At 39.5% G+C, this 19,019-nt stretch overlaps 1 protein-coding gene across 2 annotated transcripts in view; it reads left to right on the top strand.

The window, feature by feature from the left end:
• Window positions 1-5,550: 5,550 nt before the first annotated feature.
• The window catches only part of LOC123981413 (transcription factor 4-like), a 245,674-nt gene continuing 232,205 nt past the window's right edge, over window positions 5,551-19,019 (top strand). Inside the window, exons 1-3 of one of the 2 annotated variants that reach the window (XM_046066215.1) lie at window positions 5,551-6,190; window positions 6,523-6,561; window positions 10,347-10,419. In XM_046066215.1, the coding sequence (XP_045922171.1) occupies window positions 6,089-6,190; window positions 6,523-6,561; window positions 10,347-10,419 (214 nt within the window). In that variant the 5' untranslated portion in view covers window positions 5,551-6,088. The remainder of the gene's footprint in view (window positions 6,191-6,522; window positions 6,562-10,346; window positions 10,420-19,019) is intronic. The other variant, XM_046066216.1, reaches the window with a different exon arrangement.

Here is a 19,019-nt window from a genome sequence, read left to right as displayed (position 1 = left end):
ACTGAAAGAAAGAAAGACTGACTGTTGGATTGACAGTATATGGAGAGAGATTTGTCTTAAAATTATTTGTGTGAACAGATCAACTTGTGTGTAAATGTGTAATCTGTATATGTAACACATTCCACAAATAAAAAAGAAAGATTTGAAAACTCACAAAAATATTCTGCAAACATAAAAAAGATCTTTCACAAATCGTACACTCGGAATGCATTTACAAATACTCCCAATAGCATTTCTGAATATCTTCCTAACATTTACAACTTTTGAACTGGCGTTTGTGCATCCAGGTATTATTCGTGGATCTTATGTTACATTTGCATTTTACACACACAAAGTTTTACGACATACTTCCCGGCAGAACAAAAATGTACTTGTGTCACCAGGCCATTTTCGGATTGCATGTGATTGCCTGCTGATGATGTAATTTCTGCATTTCAAAGGTAGAGCATGGTGTCTTTCTATGAGCTGTTTTGTCTTTTTGTCACAGATAAGCAGTAAGTTAATTGTGTCATTATGTTAATGGGACAGAGACAGAATTTGTTTGTGTTCAAAAAATTTTCTATGTATATTATCTAGCACACACTTTCATATACATTTCTGTCAGAGTATGAAAGGCGCAAGGATATTTATGGACAACTTTCAGTTCCCTAAAGCAGTGGGCTTTAGCTTTAACTGTAAAGCACAAGTCACACACAGTCTAGCCAAGTCTCAACTCAGTTCAAAAAGGCAGGGATGGAAAAATCCAGGTAGACAGTCAGATCAGGCAATTGCAAGGTTACCTCAGCGCAGGAGGGAGTGGCTTGATCTGTAATTACTGGAAGAGTTAGTATATGACAGGTAAACACAGAGCAGGTAAGTGAATTACTGTTTAAGATCTGGATGAAGTTGTGATGAAAAACAAAATGTGAAAAGTGCAATGTAAACACCTAATAATCTGCAGAGTTTTGTTGATGTGTTGTTGTGCAGTAAAGCATTACGTTGTCTTTGCGATAGAAATCGTGCCTGGATTTCAATCTTACATAGTGTCATAGAAAGCTTCCCTGGCCTGGAGAGGCAATGATAATGACATCATACACCTTATTATAGATCAGTGTACCATCAAAATGATTTTGAACCGGCTATTTTAAAATAAAAATATACTGAACAAAATTATAAACGCAACACTGCTGTCAGGGTCGAGGGTGAGCGCCAAACAGATGAGAGCCCAAATGCAAGAGATACAGTTCAGGGATTTTAATCCATAACATGGAAAAGGCAAAACAAAGCTTACAAAGTGCAGGGACTGGCAACATCCAAAATACAACAGCACAGCAAAAGGCAGAACATTCTTCCTACGACACATAACAGAGCGTATACACGCTACAATGACTGGACAAGGAATGAACAGAAACACCAAACATTTATACACAGGGACTAACGAACAGGGCGGGAGCAACACAGGTGACAGGGATCAGGACTAACGAGACAGGCAGGCAGAGAGACAGCAGGGGAAAACAGAGAGACTGGCAGATTACTGGGTGGGAACAAACAACACAAGTTACTGGACACTAAAGATGTATAAATGACAAACTAATACAGACACAAGCAGACAGATCACCAATAACTACAACCAACAGGGAAAACGGACCGAAGCTGGGATTAAACAGAACTCAGAGCAGACACGGGCAAAACAACACAGAAGGACACAGACCAGACGTGAACACTAAGACATGAACTAAGGCTCAGGACTAGGAACTAAGATAAGAGACAAGACGGATACTAAGTAACTTAAACATGCGGATGAATAAAATAATAAACAAGGCTACACAGAGACAAAAGCAGCATGATCAAAATCAAATTAATTAAAGAAACTGGCAGAGAACATAAATTGACACCTAGCAAACAGACAGAACTACAGCATGATGTTACAGAAACTAATACATGAGACAGGAACAGAACTGAACAAGAACTAAGGCAGACACCGAGATGACAGAACAGATCAGACCAGAACCACCACACAGAACAAGCAAAAGACAGAACAACATAGACCAACTCCACAAGACAAATAAATGATAAACAGACAGGACCAAATCTAAACGCAAACACACACCAAGAAGACTGGATACAAGGCCACAAACAGACAGGATGGAAAACCAAAACCCAACAGACTATATAACAGATACCTAACTGACTAAAAACTGTGACAACTGTTTGTCCCCCATTCATCAGGAGCTGAACTCAAAGATCTAAGACTTTCTCTTTGAACACAAAAGGCCTATTTCTCTCAAATATTGTTGTCACAAATCTGTCAAAATCTGTGTTAGTGAGCACTTCTCTTTCCCTGAGATAATCTATCCACCTCACAGGTGTGGCATATTAAGATGCTGATCAGACAGCATGGGTATTGCACAGGTGTGCCTTAGGCTGGCCACAATAAAAGACCACTCATGGTTACATGTGGTCAGCGGTTGGGAAGCTGGTTGGATGTACTCCCAAATTCTCTGAAACATTCAGTTCACGGGCAACAGCTCTGGTGGACATTCCTGCAGTCAGCATGCCAATTGCACGCTCCCTCAGAACTTTGCATTGTGCTGTGTGATGGAACTGCACATTTTTGAGTGGCCTTTTATTGTGGCCAGCCTAAGGCACACCTGTGCAATACCCGTGCTGTCTGATCAGCATCTTGATATGCCACACCTGTGAGGTGGATGGATTATCTCGGCAAAGGAGAAGAGCTATTTGTGAACAATATTTGAGAGAAATACGCCTTTGTGTACATAGAGAAAGTCTTAGATCTTTGAGTTCAGCTCATAATGAATTGGGGCAAAAACAAAAGTGTTGTTCAGTGTACTACATAATGTTGCTTTAGATTTGGATGGATCATCAACATGAACTTGTCTACAGCTGCTGCTCCAACTTCCCATTGTCTTTAGAACACCAAAATACACCTGTATCTTTCACCTCATGTAGTATCATTGCCTCAGGTGTCTCCGTGTGCACCTCCTGTTCAACTCTCCTGTGCCTCCCCGGGGAGGTAAAGCAAGAGAAAGGCTTGGTTTGCTTCAACATAATGTTTTATTTTTAATGCTAATATAAATTTATATTTAAGTCCTAACAACTTGTAATCCTCATTTATGCCAACAGATACAGGTATAAACTAGCATGTTGTGCACTGTTTGATCCTTCTGTTGTTATTTTGTATGATATTCTTTATAGGATACATCTAATGGTTCCACTAACTGAGTCACACTACAAATAATGTCCCATTTGCCCCCTCCTTCCCAGCTCATTATGTAATAACTTTTATGTATCAAGGATGATTTTTGCAGCTCAGTTTTGACCCAGATGTGACAGACGTACTGTGATGTGTCAGACCATAACTGTGCGTTCCAGCTCTGTTTCAAGGTTAAAACACTCAGACTAAACCAGGATATGTTGTTTGAAGTTATGTAACTTTCCTGTGTTCACATGTTGATAATGAAAGGGAAGCAGCGACATGTCGACTGGCTTTTTGTCAAATCAAAGATAAGTTAGGAGGATGCAGTCCTGTGGTATAATGAAAGAAGAGATTAAGAGCAAGAAATATATAAGCACCTGCTCACATTGTAAAGCCGCAGAGAATAGATCACAGGCCATGAGAGCCCGAGCAACAGTTTCATAGATTCACTTTTGTCCCAGATTTTTCAGTTTTTTCTTGATTCTTTGTCACTCTTTCTTTTTCTTTTCTTGTCATTCTTTCTTTTCTTTTCTTGTCTCTCCACAGCAGTTACACTGTCAACATCATCATTTGTTCAAATGGCTTAAAACAACCTATGTTTATGTTTTAATCCTTAAAGCAGCATTCACTGTTCTTTTGTGATTTTGGGGGTACTGGAACAAGCTATAAACACAACATTGACATTATCACCTTATAATGTTGCGATGGCTGGTGTTAGCAAACAGTTTCTTTGCATTTACATGACCGGCAGACACAGAGCAACCCCACTGGAGTTGTGTTTGTGTCCACCTGATGAATGAAAGTCCAATATTCACTCTGCTTTAAGCTCTCTGATTTGGTAAAAAAATGTCTGGCTCTTAAGCTGCTAGATGTTACACCTACTTAAGTTGCTGGTTGCTTACTTTGTCTGTCTACTGTTTGTTGCTGGATAGGTAGCATAGTCTACCTGCTAGCAGCCTGCTGCTGCTGGAAACAAGGTTGATAAGAGAGCTGAGAGTGATCCAAACAGTACCTTTGCCTCTGTATGCAAAACCAAAACAATGAGCTAAAGATGCCTAAAAAGCTCTGTAGATGATGGGAACTTTAGAGTCAGATGATAATTCTCTGTGGGTTTGTCACTATGAGCAACACCTATTGACAGAATCATTTGATTAATTGGTAGTACACAAATAATTAATGGACTTGGGCTGGCCAGACTGGCAAACATTTGTTGCTGGGCCTCTTTTGAGGACAGTTTGACACAAGGCCACTCAGCAATACCCCAGGAGTGTGGTGTCCGGGGAAAGTTTCCTGCTTTGCCAGGTGTGTTTTGACTTGAAAACATGCATAAAGAGAGTTGTGGTGTGTTTACTGTCCACTTCATCTCTAATAAGATTGTCCTGTCAACACTTTATACATAAAAACTGTTGATTATATTCACCTTAGATTAGCAACACATTATGCTAGCACTTATGCAGTATTTTGTGCACACAAACAAGTGGTCTGTTGAGTAATCTGTTCTCTCTGCTGCTTTCTGTATAAGCTGAAAGGCCAACAGGCAGGACCACTTTACACTGCAACAAATAAGCCTTTATGTCCTACCTGCACCTGAGTATTTTTGCTGGCCTTTTTTCTGAGAGAAACCCGCACATGCAGGGTGTAATTGGCAGAAATAGGCCAGTCATTTTATACCTGCAGGCTGCACAAATTAAAAAAAGCCAACTACTGCAAAGTATTTCCAGTGAGGTGGGTTTTGGTGCTGTTGTGGTTTAAGTGGTGACCCATAGGGGGTTACCATGCAAGTCAAGTCAGTTTTTAGTCTATATAAAAATCTCTATAAAATACATAAAGAAAGTTATATAAATAGATAGACACACAATGTAGGGGCATAAATGGTTATATGAAAAACTACCCACCTAAAACTAATAAAAACAATAAAATGAAATATGAAATAAGTAAATACATTTTATATATAATTTGTAACATTTTAAAATACATTTTAAAACTTTTATTTTGTCTAGGGTTTAAGCACCATTGCAGTTCCCCAAACTCCAGAGAGGGGGAAAATCACCTTTTCCTACCCCAATTACTCTAATTAACCCAATCCAAATCAAACCAGCCAATCACCGCACCATCAGCCACTCCATCAAACCAATTTTTCTTTAAAATGTTTTTATTTTTGCAGGAGATTTTTCTGCTCTCTACTGTAGCAGCAGCAGCAGCAGCTCGGCGGTAGTGTTAGACGAGAATGTAAGCTAGGTGGCCGCACGAACACATTTATCACACCGAGGCTGTGCCAGACGCACATGGGATCCGTCCTGCGTACCCGGGGATCTTCAGCACCCGTAGCCGAGCGGACGGGACCCTCAGCGCGGTCAGGAGCAGCGCTCACCCTGCCGCGACTCTTCCTCTGACACCAACGCACGCACAAAACCACCACTGCTCATTTTTTCGGGTGATCTTTTTCCTCCCTGAGAAGCTAGCGGAGACACGGCGTGTTATTTATTTATATCGTGTGTGAGCCTGACAATCAGCCGCGGCGGACGAACTGCGTCTTTGCGCGGAGAGGTCGGACTTCTTTGGCTGGGGAAAACACACCAAAACACACGCGAAAAGACTCCCGTCCTGTCGCCCCCCTTTTTATCAGTCAGTTTTTTTTCTTGCGATTTATTTCCTGCTGCCAAACCAGGAACCCGGGACCGAGTCCCTGCTCTGAGGATGAAAGAAAACTAGATTTCTGATCGAGGCTTTAAGGTTGTTTTACTGGATTTATTTCGCTGTGGAGGAAAAGAGATCCGGGAGCGGAGCGGTGCGCAAAAAGCCGTCCTTCTCTCTCCTCTCCCCCCTCTATCTCTCCATCTATCAATCTGTCTACCTATCCTCTTCTCTCTATCTATCTCTCCATTTGTTTCCATGTTTTTAGGTCCGTGCGATTTTGCTAAAATGCATCATCAACAGCGGATGGCAGCTTTGGGAACAGACAAGGAGCTGAGTGACTTACTGGATTTCAGCGCGGTAAGGAAATTCATCTTCTTTTTATTGTTAATATGAATATAATGGCTAGTGTCATGACAGTACAAGCCGTAGAAGAAAGAATCGTCCTGTAGGCTTCATACAGCGAACCACTGTTTACATTTTTAACCTATGAGTTGCACGGCACATAACCTGCATATTTTAGCCTTCAATCAGTCTTTCAACTATTTGCACAAAAGTTGTGTGTTTGAGTAACTTGCAGACAAGTCAGTGCATATTGTTGGTTTTCTAATTTCATTTTTGTTTGTTTGTGTGTGTGTGTGTGTGTGTGCAGAGAATTGTGATGCTGCATTAGTAATTTTGTTGTCTTATAGATGCGAAACAGCGATTTGAAAATGTTCCCAACATCCATGGTAGTATATCTCATTTTAAGTCCTTTTTTTCCTTCATGTGTAGCCAGATTTCTTTACCCATGATAGATGATTTAGAAAATGTTTCGTTTTGTCTGTGTGAGTTTATAAGCTGCTCCATGCACTCTGCACCCGTGTTGTACAGAATATTTCAGATGATCAGACAGACAGACAGACAGACAGGGAGCAGGAAAGACAGAAATGTGCCACACACTCCGCAGTTTAAGGGTCCCTGCAGGAGGCTGTTAGCCCAAACTAATGACTCCGGTTAAAAGTTTGTGCTTCTTTTTTATTTTTTTTTAAGAACAGCCTGTGTTATGAACTTGACGGACAGGAAATAGAGTCCCCGCTCTCGGCCATGTTTTCTCTGCCCCTCTCCTCCTCTGGGAGCAGCCTGGGAGCAACTTTGGTCTGAAGAGGAGGAGGGGGGACTAATCAGGAACACCCCAAAAAACAGATTCACATTAATCCTGTTATGAAACTAGAGAGACAGTGATGCTTTATGAGATGCAGAAATAGGAGATAAAATCCAACTGCACCTTTCAGTCTCTGTTGGAATGTTAATGCAATAATCACAGCTGAGGCCTGCATACACACAGAACTGACTATGTAACAGTGTTATGGAAATATTATATCAGAGGAGTTTTTAATTTAAAAAAGATTTTAATATTTAATTGTTATTGTGTGATTTTTAACAAAGGACATTCAATAAGAATTGAGAACCACATACACATAAAATGCCTCTGCAATGAATATATGATAATTATGAAATGAAATGAAATAATGATAATGAAAAAAAATCTGTGCTGTCTTGCTATGTAGGCCTGTGTATACCATAAATATGCTATTAAATACAATTCAATTATGTCCATAGAGGGATTAGTGAGGGATAGTTGACAAAAGTCCATCAAAATCACCGTACACTCATCATTCTCTCAAGTCTCTGCAACAACATTATAGGAATATTATAGGAACGCTGACATTTACAGGTTTACAATACAATAGTTAAAATCATAATTAAGTACAACCGAAATATTTAAATCCATGTAAGAAAGAATATTATAGGACTATTTCTAAACTATTATGGTAGAAACATTTTTATCATCATTGAGAACTACAGAGACACACCAAGCCTGTATAGGAATATTGCAATGGTAGAAATATACAGTACACTTTCTAATGCAATACATGCAGTAAGCCTGTGTATTCCAGAGATACTGTGAAAAGCTCTATAGTAATATTGTAGGGGACAAAAATATCATTAAGTCCAATTAAATCAACATAAACTCCTCATTAATGGCTCACACATTAGAATATTACAGCATTCTAACTGTGGAAAAAAGTACAAAAAACCATTACAAAATCATTATTTAGTAGCACAGACATGCTCTTGAGCACCTGAGGTATATCACAGGAATACTGTAGACATTTTTCACAAGTTAGATTTTTTTTTTACAGGTTTCCAAAAATCAGCCTGTCTTAATTTATATTTCTTGAAAAAACAGTCAAACAAAGGAGGGCAGCAGCAGCTAGAATGTGTCTCTTCTCATTAGAAACGCAGGCCGGTCGCATTAATTTATGCGATCATCTGTCTCTGCACGCCCACAAGCTGACACCAGCAGCTCAAAGTGCTTCGACTGGGATATCGATAGACCTGCTAATAATCAGAATAATCAGCATTTCTTTGCTCTTTATGTGTCGCAGCCGCGGGGGAGATCGAATACGCAAGCAATCTCAGGATCCAACATACACACTTAAAGGACCCACAGGCTGTATTGAGAACAATGACAGACAGATCAAGTCTTTATTGATTTAGTCAAGGTTTAATTTACTTATATTGTGGTCAATTTAAAAGAAATAATTACCTTAAACCTCAAATGAAAACTGAAGAGCTTTTAGCATCTGAAGGTGTGAAGCTTAGAGTGTGTTCAAGATCACTGAGATTTCACCATCAAACACACAGACACACAGGCCTGATGTTTATCCAGAGAGGTTATCCGGCAGGGTCAGATGTCTCACTTTGATAACGTGAACTGTTTTCTTGTGAAGCTTTACAGTAGCTTGTACGTTAAGACAACAGGAATCAGTATTCAGTCTCTGTCGTAACGTGGGCTTGATTTTCCTGTAGATGTGCTGAGCAGATGGTAACTAGTTCTGATGATTATCTCATATGTTTAAGTCAGATATGAAGTAGATATGAAGTGTTTCATTCCAAAATAAGACGTCCAACGTTTGGCAAAAGTGACACTTTTGAATGAAAACATATTTGTGATAAAGGTGAGCAGGTGGATTGAGTGATGCTATTTATTTTTCATAGATGCAGAAAGAGGAATTTGATGTCTTTCTGCTTCCCAAAAGCATTCCCACATTGTTTTGGAAAATAAACTCTTCATATCTGTGTTCAGCTCTGAGCTGAGAGTCTGTGTGATCATTAGGGCTGGGCATCGAACCTTGAACCATCGAACACAGACCAAAATGGGTCCATAGCTTCATGTTGAAAACACTCAATTAATGAAAGCTGGTTTCAAGAGATGAGAACTCGAGTCATGAATCTAATGACTTTGGACTCCACTTTGACTTTAACCCCAATGACTAGAGACTTTAATGTCCAGCTGTTTGACTTAAAATGACTTAATATTCTCACCAAGCTTAAAAAATAAACATCATAGTATTAAAAACAAGTTACTGTAAATCAGTGTAACAGCAGCCAATCAGGGTATGCGAGCAGGAAGGAAAGGTGTGTTTGTCAGTGCAGACCAACAGACAGACAACCGACGATACTTCAAATTATCCAAAGAAGACGTAAAGACTGCTGTGGTCAATAAAAAAACAAAAACAAATGTCAACATGCAATCCAATTTTGATTTATCAGTTAAATGTGATCTAGTGAAATTTGATTTGAAAATATTAATCAGAAAAAGCTTTATTTTTTTCAGTCCTGATTTGGGACCTGACTTGATATGTACCTGTCTTGACCTGGGGCTTGACTGGGGACTTGCCTCTTCCAATTGGACTTGACTTGGGACTTGTAGGTCTTTACTTGGAACCTGACTTGAGGTCTTCTCATGGGACTGAGGACTTACCTGTCTTCCCATGGGACTTCCCATTTGCCTTGGAGTTTGACATTGGGCTTGATTCTGGACTTGTTAGGCTTGACTTGGTTGGTTATGACTTAGGACTTGACAGCAAAGATTTGAGACTTATCTGCAACTGGCAAAACAGTGACATAGTCCCACATTTATTATTTTGATCAGATAGGTTCTGATTTCAATTAAAATCTTGCAAATTTTAGATTTTATTTTGAAATAATTGTATGACTGTTGGGAAACCATTCAGAACTTTGGCTATTTTTGTCAAAATATAAACATATTTATATTTCTTGTGATATGAGAAAAAAAGATATAATTGTGGTACCAAAACCAAAAAAAGGATCCAATCTGTGTTAGTATTAAAGAAATTTTGACTGATACCCAGCCTTAGTGATGATAGACCTTTAGTTTTTTTGGTAAACATTCACAAAGAGTTTCCTTCCAAAACAAGATGTCTACTACTTTAAAAGCAAAAAAAAGCTCTGATAAGATCAAAATAAACAACATTAAATGACCATTACATTTAAGACATTTCCTAGCATAACATGCTGGCAGCAGCATTTTTCAGCCAAATGTTGCCCTGGCGTTTTGGAATGAAGTTTTTCATGTGAAGTAGCAGTAACGTTTTTGTAGATATGTGTCTTGCTGTCTGCAGTGTCAGTGCTCTCGGAGGTAATGTGCGCTCTGTTTGTCTTGTAGATGTTTTCCCCTCCCGTTAGCAGTGGAAAGAACGGGCCGACATCCCTGGGGAGCGGACATTTCTCCGGCTCAAGTACGTCAGCCTCCCCCCCCCCCACCTCTTCTTCTCTTTTCCCTTTCTTAGCCTCCTCCTCTCATCCCTCTTACACCTGCTCTCTGCTGCTTCGTTTGCTGTTTGAATTTTCTTGTGTTGCTAACTAACCATGTTCTGTACATGCAGATGCAGTTTTTGGGTTTTATGCTGTTTTGCTGTGTTGATCACTTTTTATTTTGAGACTGGAGAAATTGCAAGAAGGTTTTTTCATATACTGAAACTTGTTCATATATTTTTTAAATACTCTGGTTGGCATTGCTGTGGAGCTGGTTGGAAATTTCTGCACTAAAATTTTGCTTAAAACGTCACATGTTGCTCAGACAATGTGGTGGCCTGGTCTGACTAGTTCATCTCAAGAGGTCATACTATGCTCTTTTGCTTTTTCCCTTACCTTTTTTGTGTTATATATCTTTTTTGTGCATGTAATAGGTTTGCTAAGTGAAAACACTGTTCCTGAACTGCCTGAAACAGCTGGATTGTAGTCCATCCTTTACTTCCGCAAACTATCTGTGTCACAATGTAACACGCGTCGTAATGCTCACCTCGCAGCTAGTGTAGCACGCCCTCAAAAACAGCAGTGGAGAAACACACTGAGCTGCAGCACACACACAGTGACAAGACGTCCACCTGCTGCATCCTCTTACGCCCGCCTGCCCTACAGAACGTTAGGCAGTCCGTGGACATAAAATTGTTACATACGAAAGATCAATTTCTTAAAAAATAATAACTCACCACTCTGAAACTCTTGCTCCAGTCTAGGTTGTTCGGGAACATGTACAGCTGAACCGAAGACCTGGTTATGGCTTGTCAGTGCCCGGGCCTACTCTACTTCTGATACTTCTGGCTAATAGTCCTTACCTTGGTCCTGCGCATGTGCAGCTCTCAACAAAGATCAAATAGAAGTGAGATGCTTCACTAAAAATGAGCCTTCAAAACACAGGGTTAAAAGAGGTGCTGCAGCTGCAGGATGACATAAAATATGGTGTTTTTTGAAAATGAAACCATGTAAACATGTTCTGGTAGAACCTCTAAATAAATGATCTGAACCTGACCACTTTAATACTTCCCTACCCTGTCTGTGGCACTCACCCCAAGCCTATCTTTATTCCGACAGAATATGTAAATGTCTACAGCTGACAAATATAAAGCCAGTATTATTAAATAAGACGTATTTTCCCAGAACAGACAGGCAATGTAGTTAAGAAAGAGTAAATATTAAATGTGTTGGGGACCGTTTCAGCGCTGATTAACACATTGGAGGCTTGACTTTGACCAAAGAGTTTTTTTTTTTTGTTCAGATCACATGTAACATACCTGTACATTCTGTGCTCATGTGAATTTGGGGCAGCTGTGGCTTAGGAGGTAGAGCAGGTCGTCCACTAATCTCTGGGTTAGCAGTTTGATCCCTGGTTCCATATGTCGAAGTGTCTTTGGGCAAGACACTGAACCCTAAGTTGCCCCTGGTGGACAGGCATCACCTTGGGTGACAGCTCTGTCGTTGTAAGTGTGTGTGTGAATGAGAGGTCAAATGTTTGGTACTTTGTCTGTTAAGATAGAAAAGTGCTATAAAAGTGCAGTCCATTTAATTAGTTCCTGCTTTATGTTGTAGGAAATGACATAGGAATGTTTTGGTGGTAAATATGACCATTAGGGGATGATGTGATTTTTCATGTTTCGTTATTTTGGGGCAACAAGTTTGTCTTTTAGCTGCTTAAGCTTAATCCTGAAGGATACATCCTGTTTTTCTGATTTGCTGCTCTCTTTCTTTCCTGCCTCTGTGTGTGTGTGTGTGTGTGTGTGTGTTGAGGAGATCAGTTCACTGTGTTTTTCTACACAGTGGTGGTGTTGGTGTCAAACAGGCACCATTTGCTTTCATCAGTGGTGGGACATGCTGGCTTTAAATCTGAAATGTAATGGAGATGAGGGTCTGCATGTGAAGTTTACCTCTGCAGTCAGTAGGTTAGTCAGTTCGGCGACGCTTCATTTCGCTTCATGCGTTGATTTCTATCCCGGCGTACGCTGGTGTCGCATCAGCTGGGCAGAGTTTGCCATCAAATGAATATAGAATAAGCAAATTTGTGACCCGGGGGATATACACTGGGGTAGTAGACTAATGAACAGGACCTAACTTTAGAATATCTGACACCAGGGAGCTGCCACAGCATTTCACTGGATTAAAAAAGTGGGGGCGACAAAAATGGCGCGATTTCGAAAATTGGGAGGGACATGTCCCCACGGTCCCTTGTGGATATTACACCAAAGACTGTACTTAAGTACATTTGTGAGGAATTTGTCTTTAACTTGAGTATTTACTTTTTATGCCACTTCATACTTCTACTACTACATTGAAAACATAGTGTCTACAAAATATGATGCTTAGTTTTAAATGAATCTACCCAACAGTATAAAACAAGCATGCAAAGGTGTCACTTTGGGCTCTGGGTTATTGTGACAGCATTTCGCATTTCGCTTTCAGAATTATTTTATTAACCAAAGAATCAAATGGTTAACAAAAAAATAATCAGCATATTAATCCATAATAGAGATAATTATTGGTTGAGGTGGATACAAAATTGTTCAAATTAGATAACTTCAACCAACTACAGCAGTAAAATGCTGCCTATGCATTAATACACAAGTAATGATAATCAAATGAAATAAAATATAATAATATATTTTTCTTCATATGCTACTTTTACGTTAAATACTTAAAGTACATTACGATTGCTATACATGTCAGAGGTCGCACGCCTCTGGAGCAACTAGGGTTTAAGTGTCTTGTGTCACTGTGTCACATGTGTCACTTTGGGGAATTGTACCCGGGTGTCTCACACCAAAGGCATGTGTGTCATCCACTGTTCCATCACCATCCAATTCATTCACTCATTGATTTATGCTTCCATCCAGTCAGTCAGTTACTGTATCAGCGAGACAGTTGGTAAAGTTGCTTCATGTGTCAGCCCTTCTTTCAACAATACACTGAGCCATTCATTCATTTATTCATTTATTAATCCAGTCAGCCTGGAAGCCAGTGAGTGAGTTCATAAGTGAAATAATCTGTCACTCTGTAGCTGCTCAGTGTGTTATTGATTGATTGATTGATTGATTAACTGAGTCAGTCAGTCACTTAGTCCCTGTTCAGACTGAGTTTATCCCTGTGTGAAAAAACGCATTAATTTGAATAAGGCCAGTCTAACAATGCAGCAGGGGTGCCCGCAAAAAAACTGCAGGGTCATCTGGTAAAAATGTTGAACCTGGCTCAATTTACTTTCCTGGTGGATAACTTTGTAATGTTAATGCTGCATGTGTACTGTTTACCTGTCAATATGAAAGCTAAATAATGCTGCAGTGACTTTCAAGAGATGTAAAACCTCTGTCAGAGGTATGAACTGTTGTGAGTAGTTTTGGTTTCTGTTAACTCTTCTGGCAGCGCTGTTAATCAATCGCAAACATTGACGAGTCTACTGGCAGCAGAGCGACATATTTCACAAACAAAGAGCAAACTATAATATTAAGAAAGATATTAAACACATAATTGCGGCTAAAAGCAACACAGCTGCAGCTGCCAAATGCAGAAAGACAGAAGATGTGACTGTGTGAATGTATAAGTTAACAGGCTTATAATTTCACTGGACCGACATCAGGGCTTGAGTAGAGCGGACTATAATTACATTTGTGTATTTCATTAAATTAAAGGTTAAGTGTGTATGTTTTAGTGGCATCTAGTGGTGAGCGTTGTGAATTGCAACCAACTGACCACTGGGCATTCACGTGGTCCTCGGATGGTCCCATTTCCCGAGCTGTGAAGTCGTTCTTCCGATTTTGATTTGGTAATCCTATGCTCCTAAATCGGAATTTGGAATCAGCATCTACTACAAAGATGTGTTGGATTAGCATTATCAGAGCAATTTAATTTATTAAACAAAAAGGCGTTGATAACTTTCAACATATGGTCCTCTTTTAATATCTTTAAATAGAACAGACTATCTCTGGCAAAGTTTATCTTTTTTGTGTCTTCTTATATTTGTGGATCCTGTTCTGTATTCTTGTTTATGTCTCATATACACTTTATTTCTCAAAGATTTAAGGAGGGAAAAATAATTCCGATTATTCCGACACCACATGTATGCACCATCAGTCAACGCTCACGCCTCTCTTTGCAAGCACATAAGAGAAGCTACGGTGGCCGACGCGCTCTTTTGGCTCTTGTGTTAAATAATACGTGTGTTCCTCCATTTGTCCAAATTTCTCTTCTCTTCTTACTTCTAACAAACCAGTCAACTACCACAACTAATGCTACTGCTATTACTACTTCTTCTTCTTCTTGTACGTATTCAACATATTGACACAACGCGCTCTGGAGAGCAGTTTGTCCGTTTTGGGCTACTGTAGAAACATGGCTACGCAACATGGCAACTTCCATGTAAGAGGACCCGTGTATGTAGATAAAAATGGCTCATTCTAATGAAATAAACACATAATGATTCATTATGTAAGGTCTTTATACACCTCTGGAAACATAGTTATGTATATTATATTACATTTCTGTCAATAGACCCTCCTAAATATTACACACTGAAGCTTCAATGTGTTGCTTAGATGTATTCATTTGGCGTGTATGCCAATTTTAGCCTTGTTCTTTAGGCTTTTCAATATTAAAAGCACTGAATAAGTGAGAGTTCCAACTCAAAAATCAGATTAATTTATTTAACACTCTCAAACATGTTCCAAACATTGTACTACATTAACTTCATAAAGCAACAAAACGAAAAATCTATTCATGCCATAAAAAGTGCTAAATAGTGGTGGAAAGAATTACTAACTCACCACAATATCTGCACCCAAATAGCAAAAGTTGGGGCGGTTCTATAATGTAAGAAACAAATGCAACCTGAAGTTTGAATAAACAAATTCAAATAAACCTGAATACCAAAATACATAATATTTAGCCTCACATAAATAGAAAAATTAATAATTAAATTAATTAAAGTTCTTTTAATGGCTGTGACAGGCTGTGTGAAACAGACTGGGGAGCAAATAAAAAATAAATATAAAAATTTTATTCTATTTCATTTCTAAGTGGTGAGGAGGCTCACTGTCATATCTTAAAAGTCCAACAAGTACAAGACTAGTTCTTCAGTCAATCTCTATTGTAGGATGATATTGGTAATTAAAAGTAACTCTGCATCACCCACAGCAGTGTATAAAACAGTCTACGGGATCTTCTACTGATGTCATTTTCCACAAGAACTGATTGGTCAGTAGGCGGTCCAACATGCTCCGGAGCAGGTTAGCTGTTCAGTATAAGTAACCATGACAATGTATGAAGTGAACGCCCATCATAGGACTAAAAACACAGGGTTAAACCTGAAGTTACTTCTCTAACCTCAAATCTTGCTTCATAGTACCGGCCCCTGGACTTCCTGTTTTGTAACCCGCCCCCCTTTAGTGAGCGCGTCAGTTGGTTGTTCATTGAGTTACTCAGTCAGTGAGTTGTGAACAAGTTGGTGAGGTAGGCTATGTACATGTGTATGAATGTGCACATATGTAGGACGCCCAGCAACCAGCTTCTTGCCCCAGTAGGTTCTATGCAGACAGATAACAGAAAGAGAGAAAACTTTAGAGGTGGAGCACTGTTGACTGATGTTAAACTCCTGAAGATGATCAGAAGCGTTGTAGTCTTTTGATTCCAAAGACAGATTGTCCACCTCATTCCTCTACTCTCCTGCTCCTCTTATCTCTGTGGTTGGATGTACAGTTCTGTACTTTACCTCTTTGCTGTGATTACATATAAGGTTGTTGGTCGTGCTGCATTTACCTCATTTTAGTGTATGTTATGTTGACATCCTCATGACATCCTCAGTCTGCGCGAGACATGCTCATCCTCCGTCAGTCCAGCGGGATACTTTATTTTTTAAAATCTTTTCTGGAAGCCTTTCACAGTAAAAAAGCTGGGTCTTTTCTGTTGCTCTCGCTCATGTTGTTTACTTCGTTCGGAAGCCATTTTGTTTGTTGGCTGGAAAACAGAGAGATGCACAGACGTCTTCTTTGTTTACTGCTCTGGTTTGTGGTTGTCGTTGTTTGCGTGCTGCGGTTTCAGCGGTGTTGTTTGCTCCCGTGCCGTGCATATAAATGCAGGCAATGATGACAAATTTTGGGAAAAAAGGCTTGGTTTTTGTAGAGTATGTAGTGGTTGTAAGGCCTTGGTTTGCTGCGTCGATGTGTATCTTCATTTTGGGATTGTTGATTTTGTTTTTCTTTTGATACAGGAACACACACGGGTGTCACACACTCACACACACGTACTCATGCCTGTACACAAATCACACTCTGTGCACACACATCTAAACACCCACATGTACAAGATGCAACACACACACATACACACACACACACACACACACACACACACACACACACACTCTGCTCACCCCTGCTGTGGCTTTCTGCAGGCCTCGGCATTTTGATGAGCCCAGCGCTGTTTGTGAATGTGGCTAATTAGAACTCTACAGACCTACACAACCATGAGAGCGGCGGTTACCAATGGCTGGGGTGAGGCCTGAGGCTGGGACGCGGCAACACTGAAACGGGTCCACACAGGTTCGGGTTCACAGTCATGTCTTTGGTTTATACTGTATTTGAGAGAAGTTAAAAAATACATTGAGGAATGCTGTAAACATTATATTCATACACAGCTCTGTCCTGATGTTTGGCTCGCAACCTTTTAATTAAGTTGACTTGTCAATAGTTTAATAGCACCCAACTGCAGAATCAGCACCATCAACTGTTGCCCAACTCCTAATATTATTATAACAGTAGTGGTGGAAAATATGCATTTATAAAAAAAAATTTAAGATTAGGTTAAAATGTGTGCTAAATATAGATGGAAATTTGACTACTGACAAAACCAAATGTCATTTCAGTTTATTACTAACTACCTTTTTTTCAAATTATTATTCATTCTGTTCTGTGATAAAATACATGTGAAAGACTTTGAAAGTTTAATGTTACATTATCATTACATTATATTATTATGCAAAAGACTTAATGCTTTGTTCTCTGAGGCTATATTGTTTTTTTATATACTGTATATTATAACCTATATATAAATTCTCAAATTGTCAAAAAAAAACATCTCCTACAAACACATTGAGCTTACATTTGATGAAACATGCTATATAAATACCTTTGACTTAACAAAAATTAAAATAAGACTTTCTATAAAATAAGAAATTTGAGCTTTTGGTCAGCAAGCTAGTTTCAATACATCTTACTCTGGGACTCCAGAATATTTTTTTGACAAACTATGTTTTTGAATGCACTGATATTAATTTGGTACAGATTTCAAAACAATACGTTTTTTGAGATATATCCTGGTTTTTTTGCCTAATAAAATACAGTCTAAAATCAAAAGGTAAATAAGTAAGTATTGAGGTTGGATACCCGGCGCTACACTACAGCACAGTGATTTACATTCCATCCTCACATTTAAACTCCTACATTAACAGAGGCATTTTGCAACACAACTCAAAGAACACAGTTTGTCCCAAATGCTTCAGAAAATAGGCGGAGGTTGCCAAACAGGGCTCAAGAAGACAACATCAACAGCAAAATTAGGACATAAAGGACACAAATGTCTGGACGTAAGCATGACATACAGAAGTGTAAAAATAACATGTCAGTCAGACAGAGAGGCAGAAGAATAAAACAGGTTTTAGGATTTGGTTTATGTGATGCTTTTGAGGATAAGCAGTGACATTCTTTTGCAAGCCTATCTTCATCTGGAGGTTGAATTTTGAAATGACAGCCTTAACACAATGCTGTGAATTAATGTTGGTTTTGAAGCCCTCTCCTCATTCAGCGTAAGTACTCGTATTTTTGGCGATAAATTCACCTTAAAAACACAAAAGCGTCCAAACATTAAACGCTGCACAATCCCCAGAAGTCCCGGCTGACACGCTCAGCCCACGGTCATCACTAACCAGGAAGTGGATTAAGCGTTTTAATTATTGGGAGATTTCGCCGTTGTTGTTGTTGTTTATTTTGGGATCATCCCTGGAAAGATAATGCACACTTCAAACTCTGTGTGTGTTTCTAATCTCCTCCTGGATGAAGCCGTTCAGCGAGCGGCTTCACTCTGCCTGTCAAAACTGCTGCCACCGCCACTCGTCTATTTCAGGTCTTGGCTGGTTTTGGTGTTTTTCCTCTTTTTTTAAATGCTGTTATAACCTCTCAGATCCGCTGTTTGTCTTCCTGTCAATGGTGTTGGAAGGGGACTGTGTGTGTGTGTGTGTGTGTGTGTGTGTGTGTGTGTGTGAAAGATAGACTGTAAATGTGTGTATATAAGAGAATGAGTGTTGAGCATAAAAATGTGTGTCTGAGAGATTTGAAGACACATATGCGTGTGTGTTTGTGTGTGTGTGTCTGTGTGGTTGGGGCCAAAGAGGAGGATGGGAAGGGAGCTGGGAGGGCAAACCATCATCCGCGTTGCCGTGGAACAAAGTTGGCAAAAAGAGATGGAGGAAATATTTCCTTAAGTGTCAGCAGAAAGGGACAAAGAAAGGGGAGGAAGAAGGGAA

The sequence above is a fragment of the Micropterus dolomieu genome, linkage group LG13 (assembly GCF_021292245.1).
Source record: "Micropterus dolomieu isolate WLL.071019.BEF.003 ecotype Adirondacks linkage group LG13, ASM2129224v1, whole genome shotgun sequence".
In the NCBI taxonomy this organism is placed as follows: Eukaryota; Metazoa; Chordata; class Actinopteri; order Centrarchiformes; family Centrarchidae; genus Micropterus; species Micropterus dolomieu.
This window is presented reverse-complemented; position numbering and strand designations above follow the sequence as displayed.